Source organism: Wyeomyia smithii, chromosome 3 (assembly GCF_029784165.1).
Source record: "Wyeomyia smithii strain HCP4-BCI-WySm-NY-G18 chromosome 3, ASM2978416v1, whole genome shotgun sequence".
Classification (NCBI taxonomy): domain Eukaryota; kingdom Metazoa; phylum Arthropoda; class Insecta; order Diptera; family Culicidae; genus Wyeomyia; species Wyeomyia smithii.
In genome coordinates this window covers 200,288,246-200,306,400 of record NC_073696.1, presented here as the reverse complement: position 1 = coordinate 200,306,400, position 18,155 = coordinate 200,288,246, and the positions used below count along the sequence as shown (strand labels likewise).

Sequence of the window (18,155 nt, the reverse complement as noted above, 5' to 3'; positions counted from 1 at the left end):
ATACTCGAAATGTGCTGGGTGAAACTCAAACAGTAGTATATCAATCTGCTCTCTATCGTTTCCTCTGTCAGAACTTGTTTTCGGATTGTAAAACTAAGTTAGCACACTTTGACAAGCATCAATCAAAGTTACCAATCGAGGGACACTATTCCAATCACCCCGAACCTATTTTAAGCAGTTTCCATCTGTTTTGCAGGTGTTTTTTTTCAGCACCTGAAGTGGCTCCTGAATGGCTGCAATATAGGTCGATTTGTTTCAATTGCAATTGTTCACAGATTTCTTTGTGATTAACGGTATTTCTTATGTTCGTAAGACAGCTAGACAATCAAAGTTTTCGTTTCCATCATTGAAATTGTCGATAGTGGTCGAAATGCAAACTCCTGCCTGTTTTCTTCGACTGATTAAAATAGGTGCTACTGCTTAAGCCGTTCCCTACCCTATATATTATTTTTTATAACGTTTTAACGTCTCAGCATTCAGAAATGCACTAGATAAAATTGCAGCAAATACTAGAGTTGCAATTCTCTCTATTATTTGTTTTAATGGGAAATAAGAATACCGTAGTCCAACGTCATGCGGTCGTGTCTTGAATACCACCAATACCATTTTTTTTAAGTGTATGTTTAATCCATAACCACTGCACTGCAAACATAATAAGTGCTAATCAAACGTGAGAGAAAATTGTATAACATATGCGAAACACCTGAGAGATTATCAATTGCATGTTTGATGACTTCGTCGTGGGGATGCTGACTTTTGCCACACAGCGATTTACCTTATCAGATTGATCGCAGACGAAATATTATCTAAACAGCTTTACTGTGTCCGATTGATTGCGTTCGGAATAGATTATAATCATCGTTCGTACAATAATGTTCGTATAGGATATTTTTTTCCTTAACCTGCAACGCATTATATTTTTTCGTTATTCTCTGCACGCACATTTCGTAAACATGAAATTCGTAGATTGTACAGCACTTTTGCTGGATGTATTGAACATTCGTACTGCAAGTTTTTTTTTTTTTTTAACTCTAATATTTATTTAGGCCCAACCGCGAAGCATAACGGGGCCGAATATCTTTTGGAGTAGGGAAAAGCCAGCTTGAGTAGAGCCTGTATCCCGACTGCTCCTCCTCAAACAGGCATAAAAACCCTCTCATCTTTTCTCTTTTAAAAATACAATTTAAAAATACATGTCATTTAAGCTTACGACTAACATTAACATCAAAGTTTTTCTCTTTATAACTAAATACTAATCCTTACTACTATTCGTTGAGGGTGATGGTTTCTTATCTCTTTGAAATCAAAATCTAAGTTCGGTGGATCATGTCTCTCAAAAAGAAGCGATGATTCATGTTTCTATAAAAAAGATGAACGAAAGAAAGAAGAAAAAAAAAACGGAATTAGCGTGAAACTTTTTAAGATTGTTGTGTTGGGAGAAATTAGGAGAGAAAGCATAGAGATAATCAAATTCGATACTTGATATCTCTTAAAAAGTCGTAAATGGGTATTACAAGCGCGGGGTTGCGGCTAGCAAGCACATCCCGTACTTGCATTGTAAACGTCACTTCCTGTTTCCGGAGAGAATCTATAAGCTTGGCCCTTGCTCTGTGGTACTTAGGGCATACGAAGACTATGTGGTCAATATCTTCGTACCCTCCACATTCGCACAGATTACTATCGACTAAGTTTATTCGATAGAGGTGTGCGTTTGCAACATAGTGATTGGACATTAGGCGCGAAATAACTCGAATGAAATCACGAGTTAAATCTAACCCTTTGAACCAAGCTTTTGTAGACACTTTGGGCGAGATCGAGTGCATCCATCGCCCAAGGTCGTCTTTATTCCACTTTTCCTGCCAGTTTTCCAGAGCCAGTTGTCGGGGCAGATGAAAATACTCGGTATAGGTGATCGGTCTATCAAATATATCTCCATCTATGGCACCCCTTTTTGCTAATAAATCAGCTTCTTCATTGCCTGGGATTGAGCAATGAGAGGGGACCCACACAAAGCAGATAATGAAAGACCGATCAACCAGCACTTCTAATATCCGTCTGATTTCCGGAAGGAAATAGGACGGGTGCTTGACCGGTTTAATCGATCGGAGAGCTTCGATAGAACTGAGGCTGTCCGAGAAGATGAAGTAATTGTCTGGTGTCTTGAGCTCGATAATTCGCAGCGAATTGTGTATGGCAGCTAATTCAGCTACGTATATGGAGCAGGGCTGTGCCAGTTTGCGAGATATGCGATGATCTGTGTTGAAAACGCCATATCCGGAATGTCCATCCATCACAGATCCGTCCGTGAAAAAGGAATTCTGTTTTGGGAGGTGGCCAAATTTTGCCGAAAATATTGATGGCACAACTGTTGGTTTGAGGTGATCGGGAATTCCATGGATTTCTTGTTTCATCGTCAAATCAAATACAACAGAAGAATTGTTGAGCGATGTTGAAATCTCACGGGATGGAGCAACAACCGAAGGGTTTATCTCCATGGACATGAACCGCTGGTATACTGACATACAGGGTTTCTGAACAACTTCCAAACATTTCTCATAGTTCGCAATAAGCATTGGATTTGCTATTTCCGATCTAATGAGGAAACGAAAAGCCAACTCAAACAGCCTCTCTTTGAGTGGTAGTATTCCAGCTATGACCTCTAGGGACATGGTATGTGTCGACTGCATGCAGCCTAGAGCGATACGCAAACAACGGTATTGTATCCTCTCGAGCTTCAGCATGTGTGAAGCTGCGACACCTCTGAAGCATATGCTGCCGTATTCTATTACGGGCAGAATCGTGGTTTGATAGAGTCGTATCAAATCCTCTGGATGGGCTCCCCATGATGTTCCTGTTACCACCCGAAGAAAATTGATCCTTGGTTGGCATCTTTGCTTCAGGTAATTTATATGTTTTTCCCATGTGCACTTAGAGTCATACCATACTCCGAGATATTTAAAGCTAGGTGACTGGGTGATAGGTCTTCCGGACAGAACTAGCTCCAAACGGGGTGGTGGTCGCTTTTTTGAGAAGACAACCATCTCCGTTTTTTCAAGCGAGAACTCAATTCCAAGACAGCTGGCCCAACTGGTCAGATTATCTAGCGTATTTTGCAGGCTGTTTTTCATATCTACAGCCAGAGACGCCGTGACTGATACAACGCAATCGTCAGCTAACTGACGCATTGTGCAGCCGTCCGTCAAGCATGTGTCGATGTCACTGATGTAGAAGTTGTACAACAGCGGACTCAGACAAGAGCCTTGGGGGAGACCCATGTAGCTTGTTCGTGTTATTGTTGAAGAACCGTGGTTAAAAAGTAAATGCTTTTCAGACAGCAGGTTGATCAAAAAGTTTGTTAATATAGGGGAGAATCCTCTCTGATGCAGTTTCTCGGAAAGAATTTCGATTGAAACTGAGTCAAATGCGCCTGTGATATCCAGGAAAACCGAGGTCATTTGTTGTTTGCTGCCAAGAGCCATTTCTGCTTCTGTGGCAAGCAATGCCAGGCAATCGTTAGGGCCCTTGCCCCTACGAAAGCCGAACTGGGTCTCTGACAGTTGGTTAGTTGTTTCTGCCCAGTTGTCAAGTCTGCGCAGGATCATTTTTTCAAGCAATTTGCGTATGCATGAGAGCATCGCAATCGGCCTATACGAGCGGTGATCTGCGACAGGTTTATCTGGCTTTTTGATTGCGATAATCTTAACCTGTCTCCAAGCTTTTGGGATCACATTGTTCCTGATAAGCTTATTAAACAGTTTAAGAAATCGTATCTTGGCCGAATCCGGCAGGTTTTTCATCAAATTAAATTTGATCCTGTCCGGTCCTGGAGCCTTGTTCTTACAAGACGCGAGGGCAATTGAAAATTCCAGCATTGAAAATTCTGGTTCTTCGATCGCCGTTGTGTCGCTGAATTTCTGCTGTGGTGGGACAGCATCTGGACATATCTTTTTCGCGAAATCATAGATCCAACGTTCAGAATATTCATTAGCCTCATTGTTGTCGGACCTATTGCGCATTTTTCGAGCCGTATTCCAGAGATAGCTCATAGAAGCCTCTCTGGGTAACGTGCTTATGAAATTTTGCCAGTACGATCTTTTTTTCAGTTTGTGCAGTTTAGCCTGTTTCAGTTCCAGCTCTCTAAACTGATCAAAAAGTTGAATGGAATGATCTTTCCTGAATGCTAGGTATGCTCTTTTCAGAGTTTTTTTCATCTCGGTGCATTCTTTGTCCCACCATTGTTTGTTAGGACGAATTTTCAACTTGTTCTCAGGGGCGGGCCTCGTCTGAGATTGCAACGCGCTATCTAAAACTAATGTTGCAAGAAAGTTGTATTCGTCTGATGGAGAAAGCTCGTCGGTTGTTTCGAGCTCCTGAGATATCATGTTCGAGAATTTTTCCCAATCAATATTCCGGGTGAGATCATACTCTACTTCGACTGTGGTAACAGACTGGAGCCTGCTCATAATCGAAATACTTATTGGCAAATGATCACTACCATGGGGATCTTGAATAATCTCCCATTTACAATCCAAAGCTATTGAGGAGGAACACATAGATAAATCTAAAGTGCTCTCACGTACTGGAGGCCTTGCTACTCTTGTAGCTAACCCAGGTATGTTCAATAGGGTCATATCGAACTCGTCTAGTAAGCTTTCAATAAGAATAGCCCGGTTATCATCTCCAGGTGCTCCCCACGCCATACCGTGAGAATTGAAATCTCCCAGGATAAGGCGTGGAGTCGGCAGCAGTTCCGTTATTTGTGTCAGCTGCAACCGGTTTATAATAGCTCTAGGTGGAATGTAGACTGATGCGACCGTGAGGCTCTCACCAGCTATTGTTATATGGCAAGCAACAATTTCTATGCCATCAATTGCTGGGAGAGGAATTCGGAAGAATGGATAGCATTTTTTGATACCAAGAAGCACTCCGCCATAAGAGTTTCCTCGGTCTAAACGAATTATATTGAAATCATGAACGGCTACTGTCGTATCCGTTGATAACCATGTTTCAGATAGCGCGAAAATATCGCATTTGCTATCGTGAAGCAGGAGTTTAAATTTATCTAGTTTGGGAATCAAGCTTCTACAGTTCCATTGTATGATCCTTGTTGTCGATTCGTCACTTCTGTTGTCTGATTTAGACATCGAAGGATACGAACGAGAGGAGGGGCCATTTGGTGCTTAGTTGCTTACCCAACATGCAAATTGTTGGAAGCCAAGCTGAAATCATACTTTTAAGAGTATCGGATAAACCAAAAGTGGTAAATATCCATTCAACTATCATTTTAAATGAAATACGTCCATCAGTAGACGGTATTTCAGATTCCGGAGACAGTTTATTGGCGGGAGCAGATTTCTTTCCCGGTAGTTTAGGGAACTCTTTATCAAAAGTGTTGCCCTCAGGATTAAGTTTGAATCCTGGAGGTGACGTCTTAGCAATATTTTGCTTAGAAGGTTGACCTCTTGGGGTGTCTGTATGCGTTTTCTTCTGCTCCTTTCTGGGAAGTTTGGGGGAAGATACGCTTGGTCGTTTCCGCACGGCCCCACTTGACGGAAGAGGTTGATATACCTCTTCGTCATCATTGGAATCATCCGTTTCCAAGCTGGAATACGGATTTTCCTGTTGCTGTAAGGCAGTCTTCAACATTTGTGCAAATGACTGCTTACAGCGTTGTTTCGTAGATTTCTTCAACGCGTCTGAACGTAATTTGTATTTTGGGCACGCTTCAACTTCATGTGGGTCACCACCACAGAGACAGCATCTTGCCTGTTGATCGCCGCAAGTATGGTTAATCTCAGAGATTTCACCACACTTGGAGCATTTCGATTTATTGTTGCAGTAGGTTTTTGTGTGCCCTAACTGCAAACAATTCGTGCATGTCATAACTTTCGGTATGAAAAGTCTTACTGGGAGTCGAAGCTTGTGAAGTTCGACATAATCCGGAAGCACTTTTCCCTCGAAAGTGACTCGAAACGAGTCATTCGGGGAGTATTTTCCCGTATTATCCTTGGAATACATTTTCCTGCATTCCAGAATTTTTATTTTTGGGAGGGAGGGATTTTTAAAGCATCCCCCACCTTCCATCACGTCCTTCTCGGTAAGATCCGGTTCGGTGATAACACCCTCAATTTCAACTACGCGTGCCGGTATATAAACACGGTATTCGATGTTGAAATTCGGGTCCAGGACGACATCGTTCGCTTGTCGGGGATCCGAAAATGTTGCCTTCAGTCTATCAGCTTTGACCTTGTAAACTTCGGTCAAGCTCGAGTATTTTTCCTTCAGAGATTTGCACATCTGTACAACTCTAAGAGGCTTGTTTTTGGGTCGAAAATACACGATCCAACGAAGACCAGGTTGGTATACTGCAAGTTATCGAACAGAATTGCAACTTTACGCATAATTTGTACGATTCACGAATGTACTTTCATACGAACATGGATAACAACGAACAAAAAACGGAAGCACGAGTATTTACTTGAACGAAATTTTTTGTTCTGTTATTTTTGATTTCGTATAAACAGAGCTGGTAGCCACATGGTTACAGAGTCCGCTTTGATAAGCAGATGGTCGTGAGTTCCACTCCTTCATTTGGTCCGAAACCGTTGCTTTTCCCACGATGAGGTAGAGAACATTTATACGCTTCTGGAAAAACATATCACTCTCGCATCGATAGAACCGCCGCGATACATAATACCCTCCGCTCAGGTTTCGTATTGAAATAACTTTCGTGAACATTTGTACGTCTCTGGGGTTAAGTCGGAGAACGCGTGTCGTCGCTCTCTCGCAATCGATAGAACTAGAATCGCGTTGTGGCAAACCGGGGATAATCAATCAAGCTCTCTTTCTTTTTTTATTTTTGATTTCGTATAATGTATACATTATTGCGTAAGCTTACTAATTTTTCGTACTATTTACATTATGCTGCGTTCTTTGTACGAATTACTTGCGTGGGCTTACTTATTTTTCGTACTATTTACATTATGCAGCATTCTTTGTACGATTGATTGCGTTTATTTTTAAAACCTTTCGTTACGTATACGAATATAAATCTGTAACAGTTTTGACAGTTCTGACGAAAGTACCTTCATTATTATTACGCATTGGTTTCGTTGCAGAAAGTTGCAGAAAAGTTTTGTATATAAAACATACGTTTTCGTGGAATAAACTAAAATATATTTTCAGTGTAGTTTTGCGTTGCAAAGTCGAGAAACTTGCGGAATAGCAGTTTGCTGGACTCCAGCTCATAAAAACTTCCTTGATTTTCAATCGACCGAGGTACATTTTTTCATAAATGCCTGAACATTAAATCCTGCAAGAGAATGCCATCGAGAGAAGGTTCGAATTTCTCTCCAAGAGAAAAGTTTTAAAAGAAGAAAGTTCAGCAGAGTAAAATATTCTAATCGCCACGAAAACTGAAAAAATGCATATAAACCAAGCGGCTTTTTGCCTTTCTCCTAGAAAGGTATAGCAATCACTGCAAAAACTAAAGGTATAAAAGTGCTCAAAAGGGCCAAATGTCGTACAGTTGAATCGCTTTATAGCGACATCGCAAGGGACCGTCGTTATAGAGAAATACCGCAATAAAACGAATAATTTATATGAATATAGAGCAGAGGGGATCATTGAGAATGTCGCTGTAGAGAGATTTGTCGCTATATAAATTGTCGTGACAGAGGGATTCGACTGTATAACACTCGACTCAGACACCCTATTGAATTTTGCTGTAATCGGACCGTAATTTCGTCTGTAATGTATCGAAATGTGGAAATCACGAAACTTCATTATCTTAGAAACTACACAACCAATTTGAACAATATTGATGAATTATGATTGAACACGTGGTTTCAAAGTTTAGCTGCCTTATACGTTCCCTTTTCATTTAATTATAATCGAACTTAAACAACCGTTAAGTATTAAATTGTTTAAACAACGAAAGTCTATTATCTCAAGTATTACGCGACTTATTTGAACATAATTAGTGTCATACGAAGGAGTCATCTCTCAAACTTACAAATAACAAACTTCATAACAATTTGATACCTATTTGGTTCAAAAGTTTTGGAAAGAAAAGAAATTCAAAGACTGTTCAAAACTATACCTGCTTTGATCAATATATATGGCCTCAACATGATTTAAATTTGTGTTAAATGTGTGAGTCATTTCTTTTATTTCGCTATTTCTTAAGCACTAACATTACGTCAAATTTCATATTCTATACTTCAATTACAACATCAATATTTTAGAACCCAAAGAGTGAATATACCTTTATTTGATTTAAGCATTCATGTAAATCTATTTGTACAAATAATAAGTTTGAATGAGAAAGGCTGAGTCTGATCACTAGGTGGATTAATTTAGGTTTTTTAACATCAGCTGAACCTCCCTGAATATCTCCCAGATGGTCTCGAGGTACGATGCTGGCCTAACAAGCCAGTCGTCGTAGGTTCGAGTCTCGCCTCGGGAGAGACTGTTAGTGTCAGTAGGATCGTAGCGCTAGCCCCGCAATTGTCCTTTACACTAAATAGTCGGCTGCTAAGTCTGTGTATAAATAAACAGAAGGTCAAGTTCCGAATCGGAATGTAGCACCAAGGCTTTGCTTTTTTAACTTCCCTGAGCCTAATTTGTTGCATTCAAACGGGCTCAAAACTTTTATCTTACTTATTTACTTCAGTAGCCTAGAGCTTTGCCGTATCAAGAATTCTTCTGGATCAAAGCGTCCTGCAAAATGGGCCCGATCTCCAGCTTGAATGCGTCGTTTGATCTCCTTTACGTGTGTTGCTGTCGGCGGATGCCAGGGATCCCAAATATACGAGCTCTTCTACCACTTCGAGTTCATCGCCGTCTATGATTATTGTCCGTAGGAGGCGAATGATGGTTTCTCTTCAGCCTCTTTCTTTTGTATACTCGATCAGAAAGACAAAACCAAAATGTAACAGAAGCTGATAGTTTGTCACGAGAAAAACCCTTCAGGTTGTGTTTTCAATTTGATCCCGTTAGGTGTCAAAATAACAAAAATTCTAACAAAAACGATTCTACTAGTATCAAACTCATATCAATCTTTGTTACTAACGGATCATCTTTTCAACAAAATAAGATAGTAACCATATAGAACAGTATAATAACAACCATTGTTAGAAACAACAGCTTTTGATAGAGACTAAAAAAATGTTAAACTTGTTTCAGAACAATTTCATTTAAGTATTACTATCACACGTTGGGTTTCAATTTTGTTATGAAAAGCATATGGGAAAATAGAGAGTCGTATCAAAATATGTTATTTGTATCTCCTGTTGATAGAATTTTGTAATTTTTTAGTTATGCTCTCCTGATCGGGTACCCACTAGATTGGAACACAGTTATGTGGGAAAAAAGCGATGGTGTTATTTGTTCGCTCCCATGCACTTTTCGTGTTCCTTTTATATGGGAAAATCCACTTTTTCAAAACATATTTTCTAGAGAAGTCCAGTGACCTCTTCAAAACATATCAATACAGTCGAATCCCACTATAATGACAATTTATATAGCGACAAATTTTCTAAAACGACATTCTCAATGGTCCCTTCTGCATAAAAACTATTCGTTGTATTACGACATTTCTCTATAACGACGGTCCCTTGCGATGTCGCTATAAAGCGATTCGACTGTACATGATATTTGTAGGTAATTTTCCTGGAAAAAACTCTTCTCAAGACCGTAAGGCGCTACGATGATTGTAGAAAAGTTATTCACCCAAAACTGATTGAATGTCTGACGAACGGCTCACCATTTAATTTTTCCAGTTGGCAAAAAATCGCCAACCCCAGAGATTCGTGAGGTGGAAAGATTTTGGGCCATAATGAGGGCCAAAGTTCGAAATTGTCCGTGAAGAAAAAATGGATGAATGGATGATGAATTCATCATCCCTTTCATCAAGGAAATCAGGAAATATCAGAGAAAATCGAAAAATATTCAAGAAAATTTTTTTATCCGAGTTGCTATTCTTTTCCAAACGATTCATTAGTGCAAAAACTGATTTTTGGTAGAATAAAAGGCTATTTCGGGACCTCTACGGTTCAGTTTCATATCCGTTTGAATACTTTTTTTACTGGGATTTCAGAGTTGCGTTCATCTACGTTGCACTTTTATGTGCCGAATGCTGAAAAATATCAAGGAAATTGATGTTATATTTCAGGGAATACCAGAAAAAATCAGGGAATTACGCACATGTAACACATCACTCGGTTCAAGGTAGCTTTGGTTAGTTGCTTCAGTTGTTTGGCCTCTCTCGCTGCTCCGCCCATCGAATAACTGCTTTCATCTGTCGACCCTCCGGGCCCGCTTTTGATCAAGTTTCTCTCCACGTACATTGGTCCTGATTATTTCCTCGCGCGAGATTGAGAAATATTCCTGATCTTATCATACAAACACAGACACCCTTCATGTGACACTCGTGGAGATGCAGAGGTATATTCGGTCTCATAACGAAGTGTGTCGAACGTAAGAACGTGGCCGGTGCCGTTGTTGATCTGTTAAAAAAATGTTAGTGAATTGTTGCACATTGAAGATGGTATAATACCCCAAAAAGCTGGTTCTCTGTGCAACCCTAGCTTAGGTCAACTACGGTGTACGGTCGTCAATGCTCATGCATATGATCATGGCTTGCTGGCATTCCTTGCCGAATCATTCATTTTGTCGGCTCGAGGCAACCTTATCTAGTGCCGCGGTTGCTGCCTCTCCGAAGCGTGTGTAATTCTCGGTGGCCTACTCACTCGAAACAAACGTTTGTTTCGAGTGAGTAGTTTTTCAATGTCGTATAGTGTAATTTTGTCCTAATGTAGTCAATTTGTACGTAAAATGTCAAATATGAGAGGCCCTGAAGATGGTCCCATAGAAGGACCGAAACGTCGGTGATGCGCAGATAGAAATCAACGCAATTCATTAGACTGCAAGCCGAAATATCATCCCTTGAATTAATACGTAAAAATCAACATTCGAACATTCTTCATGTTCTTAAAACTACTTATGATAAACATATGGTCGGTGTTAAGTCAGACCGGACCAAATGACATTTTGATCATTTCGAGAAAAACGAGTTTGAAGTTTGTTGCTCTGGGAATTTTGAAGTTTTCAATATTTTTGCGCAGTTGAGTTGGAGTAACTCTCTGAATGTATCATGCAATGTGACAATTGAAAAAAAGGAGTGCCGTGAGCTCAAAAAGGACAGATTTGTAACTGATTGAATGTACTTGGTCCACTCTGATTGAATCAAAGAAGAATCATTAATGACTTGGTCCATTATGACTGAACAATTGAACAAATAATTTTAGTCCATTGATCATCAAACAGTCAAACAGTTTTTAATCTACAGGGTTAGCTTCTGCGACATCAACAATTATTGAAAGTTTGAATAAACTTTAAACTGTGTTTTTTTTCAACAAATCAATGGTAGGAGCGGAATGTTTTAATGGAACAAAACTATGGTTAATTCACTCAATTGAGTTATTCGTAATCATCAACTTTCTCTGCAACTTTGGCCAAAATTGCCGTAGAATTGATAATGGACTAGATGGTTTCCTTGTGTTTTGGTTCTGGAATTTCTGTCACGTTTGGATGTAGTGCTTCAAGGACAGCTTCATGAAAAGTTGGCACAGGTTCTCCATTATTGATTAGAAAATAATATTGAATAGATATTGACAACATGCTTTACACACTTAAATGTCAAACGAGTCAGCTTCTTCTTGTTATAATATGGAAGGTCTTCGTCAAACAATCGCTTGTGTTACCTTTAGCTTCGTAATTTCATTACGGGTATAAATCTAATTAGCTTGCATAAAGTAACAAACATACACTTACCACTTATTCCAACCTCCTGAGGATATAATTCATTGGTAAAATCATCAAGTTTTAAGTCAGTATTACTACTGTAACTTGAACGTCTTTCTGAAATTGTGGAATGTTGTGTCACCCACACAAATGATTAACGTTTCTCATCTACGTGTTTAATCAGAGTGGACCATGTGCATTTTCCTCATTTACTGGTAAAGTATACTTTTTTGACTAACGGGCAAAGAAGCATTGTGATATGTTGCCTGATAGTGTTTAAATTCATTTATCTTGACTTCAAACCGATGCTGTAAATTCCGATAATTTCAACATTTTTCTGCTTAACACATGGTTCACTTTGTCTGCACACTATAAGGCTGATATCAGGTCATGTTAGTGACAGCAATAAACGGTCCAAAAACACATTCAAAACCACGGCAGTGCGTGGAACTTTATAGATTTCGATGGGGGGTGAGTGAAAGAGTTCTTTGATACAAAGAAACCCGGAAAAACGCTTGAAAATTCTTCCGTTCGTTCGCTTTTATTAATAGCTGACCGAAGGCAGTCTACTTGAAAATAAACACTTGGTCCATTCTGACTGAACACTGTAATCGCTTTTCATTGGTCATGCAGACAAAAATCATGCTGTTATTTCTGCTGTTTTAGAGATAAATAAAATCTGATTGTTGTGTGATGTAGCTTAAGAAAATCTTTATCCAATACTATCGTCAACTCGTTTTTCCAATTTTGCGACTTGGTCCGGTCTGACTTAACACCGACCATATATAGATTCATTTTCTGAAAGGCAAGAGGAATCCGAAATATGATTTTGATTTATGACTACTACAAATAACACCAAAACACTTTTACATCAATTTGAGATTTTATTAACAACCATTCAAAATGAAAAGAATAACAACTTGTAGCCACATATCATGTCTTATCATGGCTCGTACTCATTTTGCTGAACAAGCTGAATCCATCTCGTACTCAAGCGTCCCAACAATATCCATATAGTAACTATTCATTCGAAAAAAAATTAAGTTCAGCAAAAAAGTGTTAAGGCGTCGTACTTAAATTATTCAACGCTAAAAATCCAGATTTAAGTTTCCAACCCCCCCTCCCCTACGTAACACTAAGCCCTCCAAAATTTTCCATATTGAAAAAATATCTCAGTAACTGTTTCAACTACTCCCTTGCCCAATTAGTAACGTAAGTAACGTGTAACAATTAGTAACGTAAGCTCACCCCCCCTTTCATGCGTTACGTATTTTGTGTACGATACCTAACAAGGCTTGTAAACGGTTAACCTTTTCATTTTATATCCCTTCGTTAGTGTGCACCTCAGCACTAGAGGATATTTTCAGACAAGCAAATGGACAAAAATATTTTATTCATTTGGTGAATATCGGTCAAGGCGTTCCGGAGTTATGGTAGAATATGTATTAGGGTGGGACAAAAAATAAATATTAGCTCCCATGCACTTTTCGTGTTTCTTATGGGTCCTGTAACAACTGTGTAACTTTTCAGATCGATCGGTGGAACGCCTGATTTGCGCCCGATTTTTAAAGTTTCCATACGATTTTATATGGGAAAATCCACTTTTTCAAAACTTATCCTCTAGAAATTTCCAGTTGGTTCCTAAAAATATACCAATACATGATATTTGTAGGAAATTTTTCTGAGAACAATGCTTCTGAAGACAGTAAGGCGCTACAAAATTTGTAGAAAAAGTTATTCACCTTGAACTGATCGAATGTCTGACGAACGGCTCAACATTGAATTTTTCCAGCAACACTGCTGCAACATGCAGCTGTTGCAATCTCAACAACGTGATGAGAAACAGTTTCGCGTAGAATTAAGCTTGAAAGCGTGATTTTTTGCTCATAGTATCTTCGGAGAAAATGCTTAGAAAATCAATCCCTATATTTTGATAGTATTCGTTGTGTAATTTATACCCCTAAAAGTGAGAAATCAGCTTTCTAAACACCCCTACGAAAAACATTTTCGTGTAGGATTAAGCTTGAAGATATGATATTTTGTTCACGTTATCTTTATTATCGGAGAGCTTGCTTAAAATATTAACTATCAAGTTTTAATGTAGATTGATTACTCCCCCTAAAAGAGGGAAATAAGCTTTCTAAACACCCACGTCGGATGACAATTTGGGTTCTGGTGCCAATTTAATAGATCATACCCTGGTATCTTTCAGAAAGAAGTTTGGTAGATATATAGCTACAATTTGTGCAGATACATGGCCAGCAGGTCACTACGAACCAAATGAAGTCTATTGAAAAAGAGAAAAAGAGAGTATTGATCTTTGGACGGGATGTTGGTTGAGCGGACATCAAGGTGGGCCGCTGATAGATCCGAAACAACTGGAAAAGGGTTGGTTTTCGAAGTTTTTCTTTAGCTCCCCGTGTTGATTGTAAACCGCTGTCTGTTGAAATTTTTTATTACTGATAATTTTGCTAACAAACACACCACGCAGGGCTATTCGTATTACCCTCCGTCGTCAGCTAAAGACAAAACACCGGAGAGCAATTCTTTTTTTAACTTTGTAGCGCCTTACAGTCTTCAGAAGAATTATTCCCAGGAAAATTTCCTACAAATATCATGTATTGGTATATTTTTAGGAGCCAACTGGAAATTTCTAGAGGATAAGTTTTGAAAAAGTGGATTTTCCCATATAAAATCGTATGGAAACTTTAAAAATCGGGCGCAAATCAGGCGTTCCACCGATCGATCTGAAAAGTTACACAGTTGTAACAGGACCCATAAGAAACACGAAAAGTGCAGGGGAGCGAAAAAATTACACCAACGCTTTTTTTCCATACAACTGTGTCCCAGTCTAATATGTAAACATCTATTCTGAGACAAAAAATCGAAAGCTTCGATTTGCTCAAAATTGCAGAGATTGGTCATCAGCCACAGAAATTGACTTGATTATTAGGGTGTTAAAATAGCGTGACAATATGTCTGATTTCGTGTATTCCTGTTCCAATTTTCAAAACTTGCCAAATCGGTTGTTGGCAGGTGGTCGCAGCAAAACTCTTCCAAACTTGTTAGTAGATACCTAAACCTTGAAAATAAACATAGACTCAGCCCGGGAGCTCTCGAGAATAAAAAGATGCAAACCTACGAAACTTGAAACAATGATATTTTTTTTCAATTTTGTCATACTTTATCTTCTTTTTCCATCTATAAAGCCACTTTGCCACACATTTTTATGATAGTTCAATGAATAAAGTTTATAAAAACACCTTATAGTTATTCTGTTATCATGAGCAAAAGAAAAGTATTTTGGATTTGACTTTTTTGCAAAAAAGTGCATTTTTTGCCATTTTTTATTTTGATATCTCGATATCTCAAATGTAGTACCTGCTGCAGTCCCGAAGTTTCGAACTTCTCTTAGTTAAAGTGTTTACCTTCTAAAAAAATATATAGAATATTAGATCGGTGACCTTCACATTTTATGTCCTCCTGAAATCCTATAGTGCGCAGTAGGCTTTCGCTCGTAAATGTAGAATGAGCCCGTCGGCTTTCGCACTCGCGCATCGAAGCTATGCACACTGTCATTCGTTTGGTGGCGTACTTTGATTTATTTCTGTCTATTTCATTCTATTTCTGTTGAGAAATCTTATTACAAGATCAACTACATAAATAATTACTAAAATCTCCGCACACAACGTGAGTAATTCTCATTTCTAGGAAAAATGTCAAAATACGTTAAAAAACGTTGTTGTTGCGAGTACTCGTTTGATATGTTTGTTCGTGAATATATTCAGACAGTTAGCCTCGCCATCGTCAGAAGATAAGAAGACGCTTAACGCAGTGAAAAGTAGTTTCACCATGACCATTTTATTTACAAGCCTGTATGTACCAAACACTTTGACTGCGAACTTTGATTGATCAGACAATTCAAACACGCTTAACTGCCTAAGCCGTTCTGCCAGACCCTCGAAAATCTATTCTATCCATTTTAATGCAAAATACTTGAAACGACTAATGTAGCTAATCGTTTTACCGTCAATGGAATTTTCTTTCGAAAGTACTCTAACAACAGACAGTAAAAATACATAGGATATAACTAAAACAAAAATCACTTAGAATTCTTGCAAAACCATATTGTTACGTACCGAAAGATTCTTCTCCCTCTGATAAATAAAAATTAATCGTAAATAGCGTTGACAGTTATTATACTTGACGTTTTGAAAACTTCCTTCATATACACGGTTTTGTCCACCTGGCATGACTCACTATTTCAGATTGAATTTGTTGTCTACCGTCCGTAATCCAATAATAATCTAGTATTGTTGCTACGAAAATAAATGGCGTAAAAAGTTAAAAATTGATTTTTCATGGTTTCAAACTTATCGAGTTTTTTTTTTTATTATTCTTACGGTATAAACCTTACACGAAACAAGACTAACACAAAAAAGACATGCAAATCTGTTGATACGTTCTCGAGATAAATCGTGACATACGGAAAACTAATTTTTTATATAGACTTATACAGTGTTTCTTGCTACAAAAAGTGACATTTAACCACTATTCTTATTTTCAACTAACTTATTGTACGTCTGCAACTAAGCTTATAAATTTTTTACTTTGTTTTCTAAAAAATAGGTACGACATTCACGTCTATAGTGGTTATATATAAAGGTTGTTTTTTATTAAAAGGAATGCATTTTTTAACGGCTTCGGGAGAGCTTGTCGTGAGTGTTCAGCAGATTTTTTTTTGCTATAGCTATCACACCTTCAAATTAAAATTTACCATTAGGTACTTTTAAAACTAAATTAACTCATTTATATGCACGAGACGAACTTACTCATATCGGTTAGTAGGTCACAAACAATTTCTTATTATATTTTTGTCATTTCGGTTCAATGTGGCTCAATGCAACACGGCGGTACAAAACTGTGGCTTACAGCCATCGTAGCAACTCCTGTTACAGCAATCATTCTTCCCAGAACAATTAATAAGCACCTTACCATCGTAGAACTAGTTTACTGCGGTAAGCCACCGATTGGTGCTCCTAACAGCTAAGCTATTTCTGGCTTTATTACACTGTGTGGCCACACTCGGAGGTACGCCAGTAATCATTTCACTTTCTGCTCGATGTTCGCCAAATTCGCGCCAGCCGACTACAAGGTGAACTTTGATGGGCTAAGCCATAAAATCAGCAAATAATTTCACGAAATGACTGGCATATAATTCTAAAACTGACGTGTGTTCCACAGATTCAAGAAATATTCACAAAATAAGCGATTAAACCTTGTCGTTGAAGCGTAATCGATGTATAATGCCTTGTTTTGTAACATTCAAAAAACAACATTTTCATTGGTAAAAGGTTAATTGCTCGCTTATCATCTGTAATAAATACGTTACAAGAAAAGTACTGTTTCTAACCGTATTCAAATAAGCAAAAAGCATAATCATTACTTCTATTGTTAGCCGCACAAATCCATTTCAATATCCAGAGCAGAATGCATTCTGCTAGAGAGAGAAAAAATGCCCGTGAATAGCTAGAGCATGCTAACCATATGTACATAGCAGCATTTAGTTTCCCATCAGAGAACTGCATCTATGTTCAACTTGTATGCCATACCAACAAACGCCAATGCCCTCCACAATGCTGCTCAACTCAACCGACGCGTCTAACGTCTCACACGACTCCTTTGAAAACGATATCGCTGTCAAGCGATGTTCGACACTTGATTGTTGGATTTTTGCAGGTTTGTCGTCACTAACCGGTTTGTGGGAATATGTTATGTTTCACATCACCCAGAAAATGCAGCAGAATATTTTACATGGTTGTTATCATTTGAACGCAGTCTCTGCTTCGGATTACTTCGGAATTCGGTATTACAACTTCTTTCCGTTTTTTTTTATTTACTTGCTGAGTATCTAGGTATATGAAGTAAAAGATGGCGATGACCAACTGCTCAACGGAGACCTCAAGCGAAGGCGTGTGGATCGGGAAAACCATGACCTCGAAAAAAACCTGCGTCATAAAGTAGGCTGTTTGTGTTTATATAGTTGCGGCGTTTGTGTCTTCAGTTTTATTCCGATAAAATAATAAAAATACTTGATTGAGCGTCTATACTAATATTGTGTTTCAAACTTTCCGGTGGAAGTATCTTTGGCTCAAAAACGCGAACGATATCAATTACTTTGATCTACAGAACTTTTCAAAAGTCTACTGCAAGATCGAGCATAAGTGCATTCACTGTTAGTTATAAAAATCTTCAGAGTTCGATGGCGAATGTTGAAGGGAAAGTAAAGAGACAGTTATTTATTTCTGTCGCTTGTCGCTTGACATTTTACTAAATGTATTAGTTAGGAT

At 38.5% G+C, this 18,155-nt stretch overlaps 1 protein-coding gene across 1 annotated transcript; it reads right to left on the bottom strand.

The window, feature by feature from the left end:
• Window positions 1–1,016: 1,016 nt before the first annotated feature.
• On the bottom strand, window positions 1,017–2,849 carry LOC129730927 (uncharacterized). The gene is made up of 2 exons (XM_055690576.1): window positions 1,515–2,849; window positions 1,017–1,359 (listed from the first exon to the last, which is right to left on the bottom strand). Exons 1-2 carry the CDS (start codon window positions 2,739–2,741, stop codon window positions 1,246–1,248), a joined length of 1,341 nt encoding a protein of 446 aa, XP_055546551.1. The 5' UTR covers window positions 2,742–2,849; the 3' UTR covers window positions 1,017–1,245.
• Between the last annotated feature and the right edge of the window lie 15,306 nt (window positions 2,850–18,155).